Source organism: Haemaphysalis longicornis, unplaced genomic scaffold (genome assembly GCF_048455015.1).
Source record: "Haemaphysalis longicornis isolate Haplotype H1 unplaced genomic scaffold, Haemaphysalis longicornis Haplotype H1 scaffold_7, whole genome shotgun sequence".
Taxonomy (NCBI): domain Eukaryota; kingdom Metazoa; phylum Arthropoda; class Arachnida; order Ixodida; family Ixodidae; genus Haemaphysalis; species Haemaphysalis longicornis.
The window spans coordinates 189,363,770-189,385,014 of NW_027526422.1; the positions used below are offsets into that span (position 1 = coordinate 189,363,770).

Here is a 21,245-nt window from a genome sequence, read left to right on the forward strand (position 1 = left end):
TTAACCCATGCGACAAAAAGAGACCTGGAACTAAGTTCCTCGTCGTCGGGCTCACGTGTGCGGGGCGTTCGTTCCCTTCGCCCCCGTGCGCAGCTACAAGGCCATCGATGAGATGCAGCTGGAATGGTACTCCGTGCCCGCTGTGTCCGGCATGTTGCTGGACGTGGGCGGCGTCGAGTTCACCGCCTGTCCTTTCAACGGCTGGTACATGGTGACCGAGATCGCCGTGAGGGACTTCTGCGACGCGCACCGCTACAACCTCGCCGAGGTGAGGCCGTGCCGCTCACCTACACGTGCAGTCAGATCGCGTGTTGTAGGGATTGATGCTCCTTGAAGCTGCTGTATGGATGGTGGTGTATGATGTTGCGGTATGTTAATTCTTCATACTGGCGTTGCTTTTTTAGGGGCGAAGCCCCGTAGGGGCTGGGGCTCTTGGCGTCTCCTGTCGTCATCGTAAGCGTGGTCTCATGTTGTCACGGTACTGAAACACCGGGACACTCGTTTACGCCTCGCGCTAGAACGCTTCGTGCTTTCGAGACTCGAGACTTTTACAGCAAAGCTGTATACCTGTATCCCAACGGTTTTATCTCCGTGGGCAAAAACGCCAAGGCACCAAGAATACATTTATAGACTGCTTGCTTCGCCCCTCCCCAGGTTTCACGTTAGTGGAGATAGCCCGGGATTTTTTAAAAGTGGCTTGCTCAGTTTAAAGCCACGCAATCTCTGCCTCTTCTCCCGCTTTTATGGGGGCTGCTGCTGTTGCATTTGTTGCGGGAGTGCCGCTGGGTTTTATCTTACGCCAGGTAATGCAGGCCTTCTCGTATCGCGCCCGCAGGACCCGAAGAGCGAATAGAGTCGGGAAGGGGGGGGGGGGGGGGTGCTGGGGAAGTTACACCAGATAACGCTGTCATCCCTATAACGCGTCCGAGGGGCTCGCCGAGGAAGTAACTGGCGGCACAGCGCGTGGGAAAACCCCGGTTCCTGCGAGTATTATTTTTTATGCTCTTGGAGCTGGTGGCGTCTTCGCCAGGGCGATTGGGACATTAAACGTTTCTCGGTATGCTTGGTATTTCTGGACACTATCACCACTACTCACCGCTCTAAACAATCAGGAACTAAGCAAAGGGAACAACATTCTAAAAATTAAAGCTGTTCTACTCCCTATGAAAGTTGTCGGATGTGCAGAGCAGTGATTCGCCATAATGGCCTGTAGCGCCGTTATCTGCTCACTGCTGCCACCCAATGCAATTCAAATTTCCCGCCGTCGCAGTGCTCACGCGCCCCCTGCCTGAAACTGCGCCAGCCGGAGTTCTGTTCTTTTTGTGTTTGCTTTTCCTCCCACACCTGCCGGCATTGCACTGCCACCGTTTATCGCAGACTATCGTAAAAACCAACCCAATGAGTGTTCCTAGCTAAATGAACGCAGGAGCTGCAGGTTAATTACGTATATTTTGCCTCAAATGTACCTGCAGTTTTCTTTGCGCTGAACAACGGGGAGATGTATGACAAGCGCTAGCGGTTCATGAGTTTCGAACGCTAATGACTATGTAAACCGCTTGGCTTTCGAAGCCTCCGGGTTACGCCGGTACTTCAGCCGCCACGACGGAACGCCGTGTGGCTCTACTTGGGTCCAGCGAGCGAGCTACGACGAAAAGGCGAGCCCCTAAAGTGCTGTGCATTAAACAAATGCCCCCTGCAAGTTCATTTTAACTTACGATGAACGCTTTGCTTACGCCGATTCCCATTTATGTGGGGATCCCCAATTTCTTTCTCTAAAAGGACAGTTGCAGTGCGATCGTTGATGTGCGCCAGCCGTGCGGTACGTCTATGTAAGCGTCGCGCGAACAGCGCATTCTTCGCAGTCGTCCTAGCAACAGCGCAGGGGCACAAAACGGGAGGGAAAACTCCCGGGCCATCTTCACTAACCTGAAACCTGGGAGGGGCGAAACATGCAGTGTATAAGTGTATTCTTGGCGCCCTAATATTTTTGCCAACGGAGATGAAACCCTTGCGGTGTAGAGGCATGCAGCTTTCCTGTAAAAGTATCGTGTCATTGAAGCACAAAGCTTTCTAGCGCGAGCCATCGGAAAACGGGTGTCCCGGTGTGTTCTTTTAGCGTTTTTGCCCACGGAGGTGAAACGTTCTAGCGCGAGGCGTTGGAATACGTGTGGCCGTGTTTTAGCACCGTGACTACATGAAACGACGACGACGACGGCGAAAGGCCACTTCCCTAAGGGGCTTCGACCCTAGAAACTGTCGTGGCCAATCATGCCCCGTCGCGCGCCCGTGTTATGTACGCCACAAGTGTGGGATGGGCATCTTGGCAACTTAGCTAAGCTCACAGAAGTGGGGGTGTTCAAGCCTCCGTGGTGGAGGCACAGAAGCACGTTGCTGGTGTTGCGTGATGCGAGGGATACAGGACGTGCGTTGTCAGAGTCTGTCATGGTCTCGTTATATGCGGGCGTGTCATTACGCATGTTGGGTGTATATAAATAGTAGGAAGGGAACTGGATCGGTCAAGGCGTCTTGGCTAGATTGCGGGGCGTGCTCCACTTCTCATAAAATTTTTGACGCACTCCCGCCACTTACTTGAAATTTGAACTCGGAGCTACTAACTTAAACGCACAAAGTTTTGGCATGGTTAAAAAGTTCCCTTCTCCTCTGTAGTTCTAGATTTACAACTCTGTGGAAGTTTCAGGTGATATATGTTTCGCTACCTATTGGGAAGGGAATCAAACTGGTTTCGTAAGCGTTTATTCCTTTATGGTTTCCCTTTGTCGACTCGGGTTCCGTATACTACTCATTCGCTCCAACAGTTCACGTACGCATAAAGTGCGCGTTTTCAATACCTTTTCGAGCCAGAGTCGATTGTCAACCCTTTGCGTTTTGCAATTTTCCTGTTTTTAATCCCGCATGCAACGTTTTACTCAGTTTCTCAATGAAAGCGGTAGAGACTAAGCGTTGGTGCTCCTGTTTTCTCATGTACTAACTTCATTTTATTATGTATTGCTCTCTTTATATATCGTGAACCGCCTTGCCTAAACTGCCAGAAACACAGACTGAACTAATCTACCATGCTGTAGGCTTTCAACCTTAGTTTTGTTCCGCCAGTGTATGCCTTCAAACGGTTGCTCGCTGCGACGAGCTCTGTTCACTCTACGCGTGCACGTACGAATCTGGCGCCACCTGTTGTTTTGCCGTTCCCTGTTTTCCCTCCCAGGAAGTGGCGACTCGAATCGGCATCGACACGAAGAGCAACGCGACTCTCTGGCGCGACCGGGCCGCCGTCGAGCTCACGCTGGCTGTCATGCACAGTTTCCAGGCAAGTGGCCCCTCCAAGCGTTTCCCATTCCCCTATCGCTTCTCCGGTGTTTTGTGTTTTTACACCAGCGGGCCTCGTGGCTAGAACTGCGGCGTGTGCAAACATGGTTAGGCATGGGGCAGGGAAAGCGACGCCGAGTGACTTTCCGAACTTTCAAACCTATTCGAAATAGTTTCATACGCATTCGCCCACACGCGCGCACCTGGCACAAACTAGAAAATTTTCTTATTTTTATTAGCTTTATCATTCTTGCGCAGCTCTTCCTAAATATTGAAGTTTCATTGTACTACGAATTATTTGTTTGGTTTAAGAGCGGCATGAGAGGGACAAGGAAAGATTTTTTAATTCAGTAGTGAGGAGGCGAAGTTTAGAACTGTGTCGGAACCAGCGGCCACGGAAGTCCTTTTAGCGAGCTGGATGAGATGGGCAATGACATTTTACCATTCAAAGGCGAGGAGAAGTTGGGAACTGTGTTGGAATGAGTGGAGTTAACTTTCAAAGGTTGATCGGTCGCCGACGTCGATGATCGAAGCGATGTTTCGATGAAACGACCCGCCGCGGCGGCTCAGTGGCTAAGGCGTTGCGCTGCTGAGCACGAGGTCGCGGGTTCGATTCCCGGACGCCGCGGCCGCTTTTCTGATGGAGGCGAAAAGCAAAAAAGCACCATGTGTACGAGATTTCGCCGCACGTTAAAGATCCCCAGGTGGTTAAAATTAATCCGGAGTCCTCCACTACGGCGCGCCTCATCGCCTGCGTTGCGTCAGCGCGTTAAACCCTATAATCAATCGATTCGATGAAACGCCGCTGAAACGATGACTCGCTGGCTCGTTGCTGACGGCACATAGCCGACGGCGGTCTACTCCAAGTAAACTCAAAATGTAGAATATGTAAGGCGGTCACAGAATAAACCAGACCAAGCGAGCGGTGCGCGAATACTATCGCCGCGACACCTTCCGGCCCAGCGCCTGCTGTCGAGATAGCGGAGGGCGCATGCGTGTCCCTCCCTAGAGTTTGTGCATGTCAGTTTCCTTGATTTCGGCTGCAGCACTTTGATCCTCTCCAATGCGACGCGCGGCGGCGCCTTGCGCGGCGCGCCTACCGACCGGGCGTGATGAATGTCAGCAGCCGGCAGCGTGCGCCATGCGCTGATGCCGCGTAACTGTGCGTTCATCTGAGAATGTTCGTTCGGCTCCCTTTTTATCATTTTATTGATTGAAACGCAAACTGGCGTTGAAGAAAGGCTGCGATAAAGATTCACACATGACGGAACCAGTGCTGATCGTTATGCGACAAACACACAGTTGATATAACTAAAAACAGCGATGTTTTTTTTTTAATTTCGAGTTTTTCCCGTGCGGCATATGAGAGGCGGTTTAAAGATGGGAGGAGGGAAGAAAGTAGGAAGGAAAGAGTTTGTTCGCTTCGGAAAAATAGACCGAAATACACAGCTGTCGGTGTGAGTGAATTGCTATCGAAAAGCAATGAGGCGTTTCCTTCCATGTCACCCATTGGACAGTGATAGCTATGAAGCGTATAAAGCACGTAACTCGTCCTGCATGGTCATATTCGTGAAGAATGCCTTCCCGCGTCCCCATCGAGCAATGGAGGCACATCGTGCGACTTTTCATCGAAGGGACTACTCAGTGCGAAAGTTGCCACCTCACCGGGAGGTCTAGGACTTCTGTAAGCCGCATTATTCAAGCTTACCGCGATGATCAGGGCATACTCATTGACGCAGAGCGCAGCGGGCGGCCTAAAGTCACCAGTGAGGAGCAGGAACTACTGATTGTCGCTCGCAGCCGCTGTGGCAGATCCCCTCCTGTCTGCAAAAGAAATTCGACAGGAGCTGTCATTGAATGTCTCTTGCGAGACAATTCGAAGACGACTGAAGGAGGCGGGACTCGGGAGTTGCGTGGCAGCGCAGAAACCGCGCGTGACGGACCGCCAGAGGCTGGAAAGGCTGGAGTTCGCCCGGGCAGTGGAGCGGTGGACAACGGACGAGTGGAAGGAAGTTATATTCACAGACGAATCGACTTTCTCCACTCGCTGGGATCAACATTGGCGTGTTTGGCGTCCGATGAGCTGCAGGTACGAAACTAAACTGTGAAACGTAGCTGGTAATGTGCATTCTAGATGATATATAAACTACTACAGTGTAAGAGGTCAAATCGGGAGCACGGTTTAATGTGAGAATTGCTGAGCATTCCTTCGGGGGTCCCGAGTGCAACGCTAAGCGTAATTGTTATTAAGGCTAGCAATGCATAACTACCTTTTAATAACTATATTTCGGAGCAACCGATATACAATGTCCCTGTAAATTTTATTCAGCTGGGTTCATTTGAAACGTTTTAATCGTAGTTTTATAAACACCGTTGGTTAAGCATTTCTTGTCGCTGGTTTTTTACGAAACACTTCAGGTAACCCGCATCAGATAACGGGGCTTTTGTAATTCCCGATGTGGAAAGAGGATGACATTGATGCATAGTTTTATACAGGATACTGTTCGCCTAGGTGGCAGTGGGGGTGCAGCCTCCCGCTAAAAAAATGTGCCAGTAATTTCAATCGATGTAAACTATCAAACACGGTGAATGTCCTTTCATTGATTTAGCTAGTATACCCTCCGAACATCTTCGAAGATATCTTTCCTCGGAGATATCTTTCCTGAATGTATTTCTGTATTTAGCCCGATGGAATTTAGATACCAGCCTGGCTACATCCAAAGCGTCCTTTCCAGTGGGAGGTGCCCCGTCAGCGTATGGGGCGCAATGAGTGCGGACGGCCTGGGACCCCTCGTCAGAATTTCTGGGCCATTCAGTGCTTCCCAATACTGTAACATCATTTCGACAAGTCTGCTCCCCTACGTCCTGGACGGGTGCTTCATCCTGCAACAGGACCGAAGCCCTGTCTTCACAGCACGAGCCGTGAGCTCACTGCTCGAGGACCACGCGGGGCGACAGCTGCGGTGGCCTCCGTGCGGGGCAGACCTAAATCCGATAGAAAATGTGGGGGGGATTATGAAGATGAATCTCGGCAAACGAAATGACTGCGGTCGCACGGCGGACGAGTTGTGGCAGGCAGTGGAAGATGAATGGGGAGGCCTGCGCCCCCGTCCCGAAATCATAAAGTCGCTTTATGAGTCGCTCCCCCGACGCATTCGTGAAGTTATCAAAAACGACGGAAACTTCACACACAATTAATAAGGGGAACCACTCGGACAATCACCGATGTTTTTTTTTTTGTTCCCAACCGAATAAACCTTCGCTGTATTCAGTTCTTGCTATCAACTGTGTTCGTCGCATAACGACCAGCACTGTTTTAGTCATCTGTGAATCTTTATCGCAGCCTTTCTTCAACGCCAGTTTGCGTTCCAGTCAAAAATATGATAAAAAGAGCGCCGAACAAACATTCTCAGATGAACGCGCAGTTACGCGGCATCAGCGCATGGCGCACGCTGCCGGCTGCTGCCAAGCATCACGCCCGCCCGGTAGGCGAGCCGCGCAAGGCGCCGCCGCGCGTCGCATTCGACAGGAACGGAGTGCTGCAGCCGCAGTCAAGGAAACTGACATGCACAAACTATAGGGAGGGACACGCATGCGCCCTCCGCTATCTCGACAGCAGGCGCTGGGCCGGAAGGTGTCGCACCGATAGCTATCGCGCGCCGCTCGCTTGGTCCGGTTTATTCTGTGGACGCCTGTACATTTTATTTACACTACGTAATGACATACAAGAGGTCGGGAAGGACCGCGTCGAGTGGGGCTCGCCGCTCTCCCGCTCAACCTCCTTGTCTCTGTTCAATCCTCCTTTCCTCAGAAAGCATCGAACTTCTCGAGTTTACCACCAAAACCTCGCCCACAACAGGGGCCTCACAACTTGAGAGTGAGGATGGCTCTTTCATTAGCCCCCACGAGGCCACTAATTGGCCATCGCGGCAAACAAAGCTAGGTGGGTTCAAAATAGTCACGCGACCCACTTCTCCCACTCTCATACAGAAACCCAAAGGTATTCCACAAAACACAAATATAACAGAAATGAAAACCAACCAACTAAAAGCAGACCTAACGCCGGGAATCGACTCTCGGGCGGCATGTCTTAAAGTATTGTCATAACGTGCACGCCTATGTTTGTGCTCCGCGCCGCCAGAATTCCTTTTCTTTGTAGACACGTGGAGTACCTAAAAGCCTGATTTCCTACCTGTTGACGCATCCCAGCCTCCGAGTCGCCAGGTTCAGACGTGTGACGAACTCAAACTTTGCCCAGTAACTTTGAGCAGTGCAAATGTCACAGGCAGAGCGTCTGGTGACCTCTTCCTATGTTTAACCCAAGGTTTGACCCCTTGACCGACCTTCAGCTCCCGTCCGGTTCGGGGATTCTCGTGGCGGTAATCGCGGTCGTTAAAATGTCAACCGTACCCCTGCGCCGGCTTCTCAAACGAACGCAAGGAAATTCTCCGAAAGCTTACATTGCTTTCATTTATTATGGAGTGAACGACGCGTTTGTACGCGTCGTCTCCTGGCCCGCTAGTCCGGTGGACACAAAAGCGCGGCGAGTAACAAAGAAGCCTCCGCGGTTTCTCCTTACTTCCCTCACACTCAAGTCAGCTCTTTTGGGATCGGCCGGCGTGAAAACAAACACCATACAGGTAAACAAGCTACCCCAGCGAAAGATATCTAATTGCCGAGCGGTTTTAATGAATGAGTGAGGGGCCCGAACTTAACAAGTGGCCTTTCCAGTTATTTTAACGACAATTACTGCAGGCCTGCATTTTAACAGCGAAGCTGTTTAGCAAATCGTAATTTTTCGTGTCCGCAGTTAAAAATACCAGCAAATTGCCCAGCGCGTCCATGTGAGCGTGGACCCCGCGGCGATCGCCCGGCACTTAACAAAACCAAGAAAATGCTGAGCGCGCGTGTTTGCTTGCCTCGCGTCGACTGCCCAGCGTCCCCGGCGCACGTTTGTCGTGACAAGCATACCCACTTCGGGGCATTGGCCAAGATTGGCAAAAGAAACTCCAGCGTTCGCCGTAATCGTGTCAACACTTGCTTCTAACGAGAAAGACGCGTAATAGCGTACACCACTCCAATGATTATCGCACACAAAAAAAGAAGGAAGCTCACACCTACAGCAACAGTGATGCAGTAAAGGTCGTTGCGGCAGCGGAGAAGAAGCAAATCGGCTGCAATCGTGGACTTAAACCTTCGTTATGGTCGTGAATATTTCGTAAGGCGTCGCTACCTTCACGTCTTGCGCGTCAGTGTGAGCTTCGTTCATTTTTTTTTTATTACTGAACTCGTTTTGAGTATGTAGGACAGCAGCGACTGCCTTTTGAGCAGTTCTCCTGAGATTATCGAACATTTGCTTAGCGTTTGTCCAAGGTACTCTAGTGAGCGAAAGAACCATGTGGCAGCATTACTACAACAGAGATGCTATATCGGAACTTCTAGTGTATTTTCTCCGGGATGATGTATAGGCAACAAGTGAAGATTTGGAACATTAATCCTCGCTTTTGCCTCAGCACGTGGTCTCCGTTCGTGCAGTACTCGCACGGTTTTGTGTACACTCGGCTGCCGTGTCGTTTCCGCACTACCGAAGATGGGCAGGGAGGAGATGGGCAGGGAGAGGCGAAGAGTGAGAGGCGAGACAGTGGGGATGTATAATGCGTAAATAATTCACACACCTTACGATGTACGACCTTCGCATCGACGAGTGGGCTCCGAAACAGGGATCTTGGCCTCGCTACTGCGTGCCAGCTAGGGATGGGCTTATGGCGACTTACAAGCCGAAGTCTGGCCCTCACCACAGGATATAGAGAAGTGCGCCGTAAGCTGATGTTAGAGCCGTAGAACAAACCCTGCTTGGTGCACTGTCGGGTGTACAAAGAACTCCCTCGAAGAGGTATTTGGCTCGTCAAAGATGCAATTGTATAGGAACGAAGCGTGCTGTTTTGAAAGCTTACATTGAGCTACGCTAAACATGCCATGGAGTGTGTAGCACGTGTGCTGTTGGGGTGGAAGTAGTAATATTTAAATAGTGGAAAATAACCGCACGAAGAAAACTATCACTCAAGGTTGGATCCAAACCCACAACTATCGGAAAACAAGCTCAATGCTCCACAAATTGAACTACGGGAGTGAGTGTATTCCCCTCTATTTTCTTATGTACCTATGCGTATTTAAGTGTTCAGCATTCACGGGTTGTAGCCAGTGCTGCTGCAACAACTTCTGTGTCAAGGGAACTTTCTTTCAACCTCCCCACGGCTGTTACTCGCGCGTGTACGTCATCGTTATTGGCAGCACTGATCTAATGACCTCAGAAGGCAGTTTGGACTTGAGAAATGCCTGTCACGTGACACTCCTCCTCCGAGAGCTCCGTAAAACGTTCAGAGATTGCCTTTTTTAGCTTGGACATCAACGCCTCCTAGGCCTTGCAACTTACATCTAAAGCTTTCAAAAACTGACATTACCGCAACTTAAAAACCTCATGCGATTGTTCAACGATACCGCGCGTCCTGTAAGGCTAGAGCAACCGATACATCCGCCAGCGGAGTGAACGCTTGAAATTTGTGAAATGTCTTTGGGGCTCGATGGAGGAGAGCGACTGCGGATGACGATAGCACAGTTGACCTGTTTGTGGACCTGTTTGTGGCTTTCGCTTGTTTCTCGTTGACAGCATTTTTTCCGTTTTTGTTTCTGTGTCAAAGATATAGTGTACTTCCAGGCGAGAAAAAAGAAGGGGCGGGGGGCAGGACAAATAACAGGACAGGTGAGCAGCCACATAAGAGGGTTAACAAAAAAAAAACACTCGCAGTGGAGCACTTTTGTCATCTGTGACGCAAATAGGAGGCTCACAACAAAACAGAACCACGTAGCTGCCGATATTTACTATTAGTTATCAATAATATTATCATCGCCAATTCTACTTTTATTCCTGTGTGTTTTACCCGCTCGTTTCATTGTGCCTGTTTTTAATAGCAAAACTAAATTCAAATGTTAAATTTGAAGTGATCATTGTCAGGGTGAGGAAATGGTGGCACGAATATGGTGGCCAGCCGTCATCTTGCCCATAACAGCTACCGCTGTAAAAATCAGGCTAGCGCCAAAATGCCCAGAGAAGAAGACGGGTACGGTGGTGACACGCATGGGCCTGCCGACTCGCAGAAGGCGAACGTGACCATCGTGGACCACCACTCGGCGTCGGACCAGTTCATGAAGCACATGGAGAACGAGAACCGGCTCCGCGGGGGTTGCCCGGGCGACTGGGTCTGGATCGTGCCGCCCCTGAGCGGCAGCCTCACGCCCGTGTTCCACCAGGAGATGCTCTACTACCACCTCAAGCCCAACTACGAGTACCAGGTACCCATGCACAGCTTCGCCTGGCGAAGATGGCGCACGTGTCTTCTGTAACGCACAGTTGCTGTAGTTTTTCATGTAATGTTGTCGTTCTGTAACGTGGCGTTACTGTGATGTAGAGTTAGTGTAGGAAAACTATTCACAGGAACTCTACTTCTGTGCAGAGAGTTGCCGTAGTTTTGTAATGTACATTAGACTCCGGTTAGGACGAACCCGGTTATAACTCCATGGTTAAGACGAACAGCCCTCTTTATTTACTTACTTACCAGACAGGCCCAGTGAAGAGGTTTGAGTAAGGGGGGTTACATTTCTGTAAGTGAATAAAAATAGTCGGCAAAAGAAAAAGAAGGAACCAAGTACACAACATAAAGTTTGCGTAACCATCTTACAAAACACATCGTACACGCTTCTAATAAACAATTATTATAAGCACAGAGGGTTTATCAATTTTATTGCGAAAACCTCCTCTTAATACGAATGCCGTATAATAGGAACATAGTGCCACCGCCCCTTCGAGTTCGTCTGAACGGGAGCCTACTGCAAATTTAGTTCTCAACTCTGTTTTAATACAGACACTGCTGTAGATTATTACAGCTTCTTTGTCCTAGTGGAGCAATTTTACCATTGAGCTGTGCTAGCGCCGTTTCAGTTGGCGCAGTCGACAGGATCATCTAAATGCGCATGCGCAGCGTGGCACAGCACATGCTAAGACGTTATCAAAGTTTAATGAATGAAAGGGACTACACTACGAAGCGGTTTCACGTCGCCTTAACCTTCAAGAATTTATTTTACCCGTACTGTGTTTACTGGGGGCCTCTTTTTTTGTTAGCAAACCGCTAAATTTAGACATGAGAGACTCGTCAGGGTGTCGTCATAGCTGACGTCAGCGAATTGGCTGAGAGGATGGTTGCGAGGAAAGCAGCCCTTTGGAACGCACTTGTGCGCTTGGTTAAAACGCGTGAAAATGCATTGTCGATTTTAATCTGATAATGTATTGCTTAACTCACTTCAGTGGCCGTCTAAGCTACTAAACTGTAGGCTGGCGTAAGGACAGAGAAAATTTAGAAACTAGGTCACCATCATCTTCCCGAAAACCGGAGAAGCGCCAATTTTTTGGGGAGTTAGGCCTGTTTATTTTTCATTTCTGCATGCAGCAATATGCTGGTCTGAAGAGAAATTTTTTGGAGTAGTAAAAACCTCACCTGCACGGCTTTAACTCGAATGTAGCATTCAGGTTAAAATATGGCGCACCAAACGAGAGTAGCCACGTGCCTTTGATTGCTTCTATAAATACGCTCTCATTTGCAACGAAAAACCATCAACATGACTAAGGCGGCTCTCGCATGTTGTTTCTGCACGCAGTTTGTACTTACGGGCTGTTAGCACTGTAATGTTAAAACAAAAAGTTTGCGTACGGCCCTCCTTACATGCTTCTGACTTTGAGCGAACGGAATTTCTGCGAGCGGGTTATTTACGAAGGTGGCAATTAAAGCGCTGCGCTGTTCTTCCCGGCGTGATGGCTTCGCCATTGCCTCAGATGAGCCAGGTTTATAAACAAAAACTTGTTTATCCCTTTGTTCCGAGAGAAGGCGCCTTTCGAAAATCACGATTAATTGGGGGAAAGTCTGCCTCGAACTTTACCCGCTTAACAGAAGCACCTTTCTCGCGTGACTGGGAGCAATGAAAAGTTCCCAAAATGCCTTAAATGAGGCGTCGACCATCGCCTCGCAGCAGGCGCGTGCGAAAGTTAAGTAGAAGTGTTTTGGGAAAAGCGGCTGTGATCGATGAATTTGGTTCCCACAAATTACTCATTCAGTCTCCGACAAAGATTTAATAACGCCTGAAGCGTTGCTTTCTGTCCCCACTTCTTTCTCGATATAGAATACACGGGCACGCAAACACTTACCTGCATACATATCTGCGTATGTTTGTGCGTGGGCGTGTTGCTTTTCAGCGAAAACCATATGCCATTGGTAACAATATATCTTGCAAATGAGTGCGCGCCTTGAAGGAAATAAACGCTTATGTTTTAGTTCTTTGTAAACAGGCTGCGTTTCTTAAATATCCGACCATTTTTTTTTATCAGTTCATTGCCTTTGTACACAAGATAAAGCAATGTTTGGAAAACATACCACGGAGAGAAAAGGACAATGCGGGCAAACGTAATCCTCTGAAAGTCGAGAGAAAAAGCCGAAAGAGAGGAAAAGAGCTTCCGTTTTGGCACCGCTGCGGGACATTCGGTGGGGTTGACAGAGGTACTTCGACGTTTGGAAGGTACTTGACGTTAACGCAGAAAGGTTTTGGTTTTCAAAATGCATGATTGAGAAAGCATGTATCTCGCAAGGGGTGCCGTAACAACTGAGACGCCGTGGAATACAAGCGCAAATATCTGCCTCTGTTAGAAGATAATTCATTAAATGCACTGAAAAAGAAATGTGTAGTCTTGCGGCGCTTGAACGGCTCACATTATCTGCGAGCGTGCTGCCAGATACACTGTGGCTAGTGTTACGTCCCGATGTAACTGTATTTGAAGGGCTTGTTTACGGGCTAGTTGGTATAGTCTAGAATTCAAGATTAGCTCCGCTACCTACTGGTCCTAATATGCAGCGCACGTTAATATTGAATTGTTAACAATATTCTGTGCTAAAATTTCGCCTGGACGCTCGGTCCGAGTGTAATGCAGTCTCCACCATTCTCGATGAGAACAAACTGTCTTGATTTCTATTCAACCGGCCAAACGACTTCCACTCACTGACTAGCCGGTGTCACTGGTAATGATTAGTTGTTATAAATTATTAGAGATTACCTGCTATAATTTCGGCGATGGCTACTCTTGTACGTAACTGTAGCTATGGCTAGAGTTACGTCTGGGTGCAACGCTATAGCTGCTACCTTCCAGATAAACTTTGGCGCCGTTTATGGTGCGAGTTAGAAATTTTTATTAAAAACGAAGTTGGCTTCGTGTCCGAAGGCGGACTATTGGGGAGTCCTTGTAATGTGAAATAGAAATGATCGAAATGGTCATGTGATAACGAGCTGATAAATGTAGGAGTAAAAGTGTATTCTGTGTGGTGCCCGCAGAACGGCGACTTATTCACTTATCCTTGGATGTGTTTGTTTTATTTAGATATAGTTTAATAGCGACATCTACTGCTCCTAAGGAGTTGAAGAATGTCTACATATGTGCTAATCAATTCTATAATCGCAAATCCTCAGCAACGTCTTCCATATCTCACGGTTCTGAAGACGTCTCTCAAGTGCATGCGCCCCGAGCTTTCTTTTCTAGTTACATATCACCTTGCAAAGTGTTGCGTGTTTAGAGGAACGAGCAAGGGACACCCTGAAGCCCTTTCAGCACAATCAGGGGAAGGGTGAATTTTCTGGCAAAAATAAGCGACCCCATTACACATCTTTGGCTAAGCGCAACCAAATGCGTCGAAGAAATCGCGCTATAGTAAGGACGCATACATCATATGCGTCCTTACCATATATCACTGCCAAAAATTTTATTGCAGCACGTTAGGGCTAAAGTCAAGGGATCAAGTTCCCCGATGGGTGGAAGGGGTCAATGCGCGAACGAACCATCGTTGGCTCAATACTTGCAATTGCGTCAACAGCATGGAGCGAGATTTCGAAACTTCTCGACTCGTCGGTTCGATGTGTGATTGGCCGGGGTGTCGTTTTTCATCGACGTTGCTAGTGTCATGTTTTTCGGAATTCTTGAGTTAGGCAGGAAACATCTCTCTCTACAATCCACACATACCCATTCAGAGTGACTGACCAATGATGGTGAAAGGTGCCATTACAAGTGGAAATTAAGGGCTCCTTCCGTTCGCGGGGGATTAAAAATGGGAAATACACGTTCACACGCTGCTTCAATCAGTCAGGTCACTTTAAAGTGGCAGCAGTAAGCAGTCTAGGGAGCCGCCGGTTTAGTGAGCAGTTGATGTAAGCACACCAAACTGAGCTAAACGAAAATCAGAATTCTGTATACCAACGAAGGAGTGTACTCAAATCGGATCTTAACTACATTTTCGTCATGTATTATTGAATAAATAGTACGTCAACGCTCGTGTATTAATTATAGGCTGTATCTAGAGCGCCGTTAGACGGTATCATAAGCACTTCACTATATCGACGTACACCGGCGTTTTGTAAAAAAATACCGGGTCTGGCACTACGTGACTCTACATAAGGCAAAGCAAGGTAACATGCGAAAACGAACATAACATGACCTAAAGAACACAAAGCAAAAATTTTAAACTCGCAAAACTAACCTTAACTATGAAAATTATAATTAAATTTGAAGTTGAAAAAAAAATGCAACCGGGGAAAGAGCCGGTCTCGAACCACCGCCCTTGGCATCAAGGAGCAAAGATGAAACCCCTACACCATCACGATTTTTTGTTTATTTCTTGATTCGATATTTTTACAGTACATCACACATCATGTCATATTGTAGTATTGATCTGTTAACCCTACTTGGCTGACTAAGTGGCTTTAAAACTTTCTAAGACACACTAAATCGTCAAGCACAGGTGACCACTCAGGGGGTTCATCCTCTGCACGAAATACCTCTGTATATACTGTAGGGCTTCGATGCAGTTTTTCCTGACAGACCGGGCATTTATGTCCGCATTCCTCACCGCCATTCTCGTCCTCCATATACTATGAAAACTGAGGAGCATGACCAAATCGTACGGCACACCGCCCTCATTTTTCACTGGTAGGAACCGAATTCCGTGCGGTGTTATGGGTAAGTCTTTCTTTAACGCACGTTGGAGGACACCCGAGTGGAACACTGGGTCCCAATAGTCGATGATGACGTGATTGGCTTTTTGCACAGACTGCAGTCTGTTGTCCACGGCACAAAATTTCCTCTTTCTGCTAACCACGTATTTATGGGAAGGGTTTCGCTGTGTAGTTAAAAAAAAAAAAAGGACTTCATTCCAGGTTTCACCGGCATACTATTCACCCTCCTTAAAACGTCAATTCTAGTGCCTGCACCTTATAAGGACATATACAACAGCAACGCTAAACACCCTACACCACAATGACAGACGAGTGGGGCGATGCTAGCCTACTCCTAAATGTTCGAATGTTGTCGGACGACGCTTTAGTCATACCTGCAGCGCTGAGCTAGAGCGCTGTCGTATGGCACTCTAGACACTACGTTAATTATAGAAGCACGCTACTTGACGTTCACGCGGTGTTTGTGACGCGTAGTCACGCGTGTGTCAATACAAAGGGAAATAAAGTAGGTATATCGTTGGGCATTTAACAAGCGGCGTTCGGCAGTAAACACAGATGTCTGGTTCTGCCTACGGCATCGCCCAGCGACGGGTTCCCACGTCGCGAGCAATTAGAGTTTTCACCGCCAAATCTGGCCGACTAAATGTGGACCCACTGAATACGTTTTTATCTTTCTGCGGTGACCGTTTTTCTGATTACGGCAGAAAACAAAAAACGCCAGTATGTCAAGATTTCGGCGCGCAATAAAGATGCCCAGGTGGCGGAAAATAAACCGGAGAGAGAGAGAGAGAGAGAGAGAGAGAGAGAGAGAGAGAGAGAGAGAGAGAGAGAGAGAGAGAGAGAGAGAATGCTCTTTAATGTGAACTGGTGAGGTCAGCCCTGCTAGGGACAAGGCTTGCTACACCAGATGGGGGGTGACTACGTCGATGAGTGGTGCATATCAGACATCAGGATTACAGCAGGAAGAAGACAAACATGAAGCGTTAAAAAAAGAAAAAAAGGGCAAGAAAAACAAGAGAATGCTGCTAACAGAGCCCGGATGTAAAAATACAATTGAAAAGAAAATCGTTAATGAAAACGCTGAAACAAAATGAAAAGTAAATGACAGGAAAAAAATAGGTAACAACACCAACCCAAGAAAAATAAATAGATGAATGCGACTGTGCGAAAGAGTAGATATCGTGACACACTTGCTCTGTCTGTGTACTAGAGAGATTTGTCCAGTTCAGTCTCTCATAAGAACTGGAGCTGAACTTTTGTACCTAAGGTACCGTCAGCACTATTGGCCCAGGGGCCAAGAAAATGAAAACGTTCGAGACCGCATTCATGACGTACACGAGAGAGGGAGCTCGCTGCAGTTTTTCGCGCAGATGCGAATCGAGGGCAGACGCACAGCAAGTGATTTACAGTCTCGTGAACACCGCAAGTCCGGCACAGGGAGGAATCTTCCCAACCTATCTTAAACTTAAAACTCCCAGTAAACGCCACATTCAGGCGCAGTCGGTGCAGAACTCCTTCACACCGCTTGTTGAGGCCACGTGAAAAACGGAAGTCACAGTGCGGGTCAATAGCGTGCAGTGGTAGATACCTGCGGTGACGGTCCTGCCACTCCGACCATTGTGCAGCCCATCCACTTGCGAGGATAAGGCCGTTGCTGTCCTCTCGGGAGAAAGGAAGCTGGGTCGTGTTGTTCAGCAAGTGGCCTGCGCTGGCGGCTGCGTCGGATCTAATATTGCCTTGTATGTCCGAGTGACCAGGCAGCCACTGAAGAATGATTTCATGGCCTTCGCGCACTGCCATTGTGTGAATTTCACCCCCACTATTGGGCGCCGTACAACGTAGTGTAATCTGGGCCCGTAAAACCCCACAAATGTAAATTTTCTGTTTAACTATTTAACTGTGAAACGTGTTTTAGAGACGCGTAATGAGGCGAACGTCAGTAATTTGAGGATCCTTGTGACGGAATTAGCAATTGGGAGAGAAGCAAATTACGTTCCTAATAAATGTCCTCTTTGATTAGCGATGTCAACGGGGGTAGAACCGACCCAGAGTAACAGAGGAAAGAAAAAAAAATCTTGCACCCCTGCGTCTAACGACAACGATGGTTGAACGCGAAGCTTTCTCGTGACGGATTCTTTGGTTGTCGTCGGAGTTTTCCAAACCGCTCGGACCATGTCGAAATGGAGCAATTGGAAAAAAAGAAAAAAAAGAAATGGCGCAATCGAATAGACGCCGGCTTCACAACGCGTTTTCTACTTCCATTTCACCCACGATCACTCATCATCATCGTCAAAGAAAGTAGGCTTTTCTGCAGGACACATTGCCTTACAACGGCATTAGTGAGTGAGAGAGAGAGAGAGAGAGAGAGAGAGAGAGAGAGAGAGAGAGAGAGAGAGAGAGAGAGAGAGAGAGAGAACGCAGTTTAATGGTGCTGACGAGGTCTGACCAGCAGATAGCCTAACATGCTACGTCAGGTGAATAATGACACAAATGAAAAAAAAAAAAAAAAAAAACGACAAGAGGTCTGTAGACAGAGCTCAGTAGGTCGAGGTAAAAATAAAAGAAGTGTTGAAACACACTAGAGAAATGTTCTAACGCACTGGGGAAATGTTCGCTTTCAATTTTAGCAAAGTTCAGGCAACCGCGGAGCGACTACACGTGGTCATGAGATCACTAGGTCAGGCATCAGTGAGGGCAATAAAACTTCGCTTTAAAAAGACAGCGGGAGAAATGCTAAAGGCGACCACAGGAATGCGTTGTTGCTTTACACTTAGAAATGCGTATTAGAGACATGTACTGAGGCTTGCATGAGTAGTTTGAGCATGTTAATTACAGAAGTAACAATAAATTGATTAGCAAAGTGCGTCCCCGCTAAATGTATTCTTGGCAAGGAGATGCGAAGCGGATACATACCGAGTCGTAGTGACGGAGAGAGGAAGGAAAAGACGGAAAAGGTAATGATGATAGTTTATGACAAGAGACGTGCTTTCGAAATCACTACACGCGTCATAGGATTGCTTAGGTGTTCTCGCAGTTTTTCGATGCATATTACGCTGAGTAAGGTTTTTTTTTTTTCGTTTAAAAGCGACACACGTGTCATGAGGCTGTCGTGATTTCCCTTTCAAGTGTATCCACCTAAGAGTAAGAATCTCTTAAGCACCACTAACTATGGCTGAACGGCGTTAACTGAGTGAAGGAGGAGCGCAGGATAGAAGGAAGAAGGTCGAGTGCGGAGCTCAGCGAAGCATGAACGACGGTGGTAGCGAAAGAGCGCAAGGGGGAAAGCGAAGGAGGGCATAGCGGAAGCGTCCATGAGGACCTTAAACCGGAGGAGAGTAGCGAAAGATGAAACAGAACGTTTAACTGTATGAGGCCCGTCTGCAGCAACTAAAAGATGGCTCCAGGATAGCGTGCCGCCACACGTTCGCCGAGAGGAGCTCTGTCTGAGGCGACTGCTGTGAAACGCGCGTACGATCATCCCACGCGCAGGTTCGGCGATGTCCCGATGATCGAGACGCACGCGCTACACTGCAGAATGCATTGTGCAACACAACACATTGTCAATGCCAGCCAAGCTACACGCTGCGTGCTTGTATTTGTACCAAATAGAGTAGTCTGTAGCTATACATACATGCACGTCTCTACCAAATTTCTGACCTCAGTATATCTTAAAATGAAAACAGCTAAACTGCCGCCCTCTAATTTCGCAATTAGGAGTACCGTTATTACCAGTGATTTCTGTACATTCAAAGCCAGAGCTAACGCGTTTGTTATACAGAAGTAATGTTGTCAAATGGCCGTTCGTACGCAGTAAACTGGTTTAGGTAGTCGTTTATGCTTAGAGACACTTCACTAACTGCACCGGCAGGTGGCTTGACATTTGTATCAACACTTATAGCGCCGGAATACCACGGAGCAAGAATATATAGGAGGCGAAACTGCCCATTGCGACAAGCGCGGGCGAGCGACCAGATAATGTCACAATGAACAGCAAGGCGAACTGCACAGCTTCGTAGCTGCGATGGCGAAGGAAAGGGTAGCGGCACCTGATGAACGAAGTGATAGCGGCCGCGCTTATTCCGCGGCTGAGCAGTGAAATGCCGATTGCGGAGGCCGCGCAGTTTCTTTACCCGCGGGAGGTGCCGCTAGCTTAATGTATGACGAGCGCATGTGACATTATCTGGCCGCGCTAGGAAGCCTAGTTTCGCCTCCTATCTTAATCTTGCTCCGTGCGGTAGACGCACCCAAATTTTCCCTGACTAAGTCAGGAAGTGAAAAAACAACAATGCAAGCCAATGTAGCGCATGCGCAAAATCTCCAAACGTTAATTTAGAATCCCCGGTTCGAAACAATGGAAGCAATTATCACATGAGAACGCACTTGACATGCAAACCTCCCTATGCGCTAGAGCGTCATTTGCATTCACGGCTGCTTCGCGGACTACCGACGGGCATCCGCTAAATTTGGCCCGCCAACTTATTCGATTATCTTTATCCATTCTTCCCCCTCGCATGCCCGGCCGAACGCAATCGGACTTCGAAAGTACAAATGAGGTGATTAGTTAGGCGCTGACTTGTAGGGTGCACCACGCGTAATCGGCCGTGGGGTGAGTAAGTGCGTCTCGGCATTCGCGCATCCCGAATGCGAAATCCAGGGTGGACTCAATAGGGAACGCAGGAACCCCACAATGGCGGCGCGTTGCGATTAAGGGCTTGGCGCGCGAACGGTACGCGAAGATATGCAGTCCCCTTGCTTTATCGACGAACCCGGGCCACAGCCGCGTCGTAAGCTCTGACCTTAAAGCATCGCCTTTATCCAGACCAAACACGCTTTCGTGTTCCATTGCATACGTAGGATCCGGCGCCGTGGTGGGGAAAATTACATTACTAAATGCAGATGCGTCGGGAGCGAAACTCCGTCATTATCGTCTGGGTCCAGCACAAAACAAGGAGGTGAGGCTCCGATTCGATAATGCACCGTTTTCACTCGAGGTCTAATCGCTTGGAAAGCTCCACGGATTGGTCAGTTCTAGCTCTGAGCCACGCAACCACGGACAGCAATGAAAAAACATCTGAAGGGTGAGTTTAGATAGAGCCATTGCGCTTCTGACGAGCCGTAACGCAGTGGCCGAATGATTCAGCGGAGACCGCACACTCTCGAACAATAGGCCGTAAGCAACCCTAAGCGTCTATAGTCTGCAAGGAGCTAAATATCGTAGAAGTGATTTATTGCACACGGTGTTGTGGTAATGCTTAGGGCGGCAATCAGAAATTTTCTACATAACTCTTAAAAAAGGATTGTGGCACTCAGTAACCGAACACTAACGAGTTACTTGTACCAGTATACACTAGGTACTTGCTAACTGGTGGTAGTATACATGCAGCACTAGTCAGGGTAACTAATTGAAGCAGGCAGTGAGCACGACTACCTTCACTAGTTAAGTCCTAGCGATAACACAATTTTCAGCTACATGCATATACTAACTGGCCTTACTTAACATAGATATAAGCCAGACCTTAATGTAGTGTATACTACTTCCTACACCCACTTCATTTCCTAACCATGCAGTTGCTAGTGGCAGAGCTTACGTACCGCCCCGCGGAGTAGTAAGGATCGTAAGCAGTTTGTAAATACGGCCGTTGCTACCCTTTTACGACCTTTTTTATTAGGAGGGATAATCGTGCGAACATAATACACGGCAATGGACCATGTACACATTTAATGTACATACTCTGTGGAGAGGCGAGTGAAAACCACCGAGCGAAAGCAGAGGAACTTGCAAAGAGATAAGCGCTGGGTGGCAAACATTTCGGATATCTCTTCTC

General features: G+C 48.2%; 1 protein-coding gene across 2 annotated transcripts in view; it reads left to right on the forward strand.

Annotated features, from left to right (window-relative positions):
* The window catches only part of LOC144147333 (nitric oxide synthase-like protein), a 544,108-nt gene that overhangs the window by 454,455 nt on the left and 68,408 nt on the right, over positions 1–21,245 (forward strand). For both annotated transcript variants that reach the window (XM_077679449.1, XM_077679450.1), the window contains exons 8-10: positions 94–268; positions 3,221–3,322; positions 10,477–10,671. In XM_077679449.1, the coding sequence (XP_077535575.1) occupies positions 94–268; positions 3,221–3,322; positions 10,477–10,671 (472 nt within the window). The remainder of the gene's footprint in view (positions 1–93; positions 269–3,220; positions 3,323–10,476; positions 10,672–21,245) is intronic.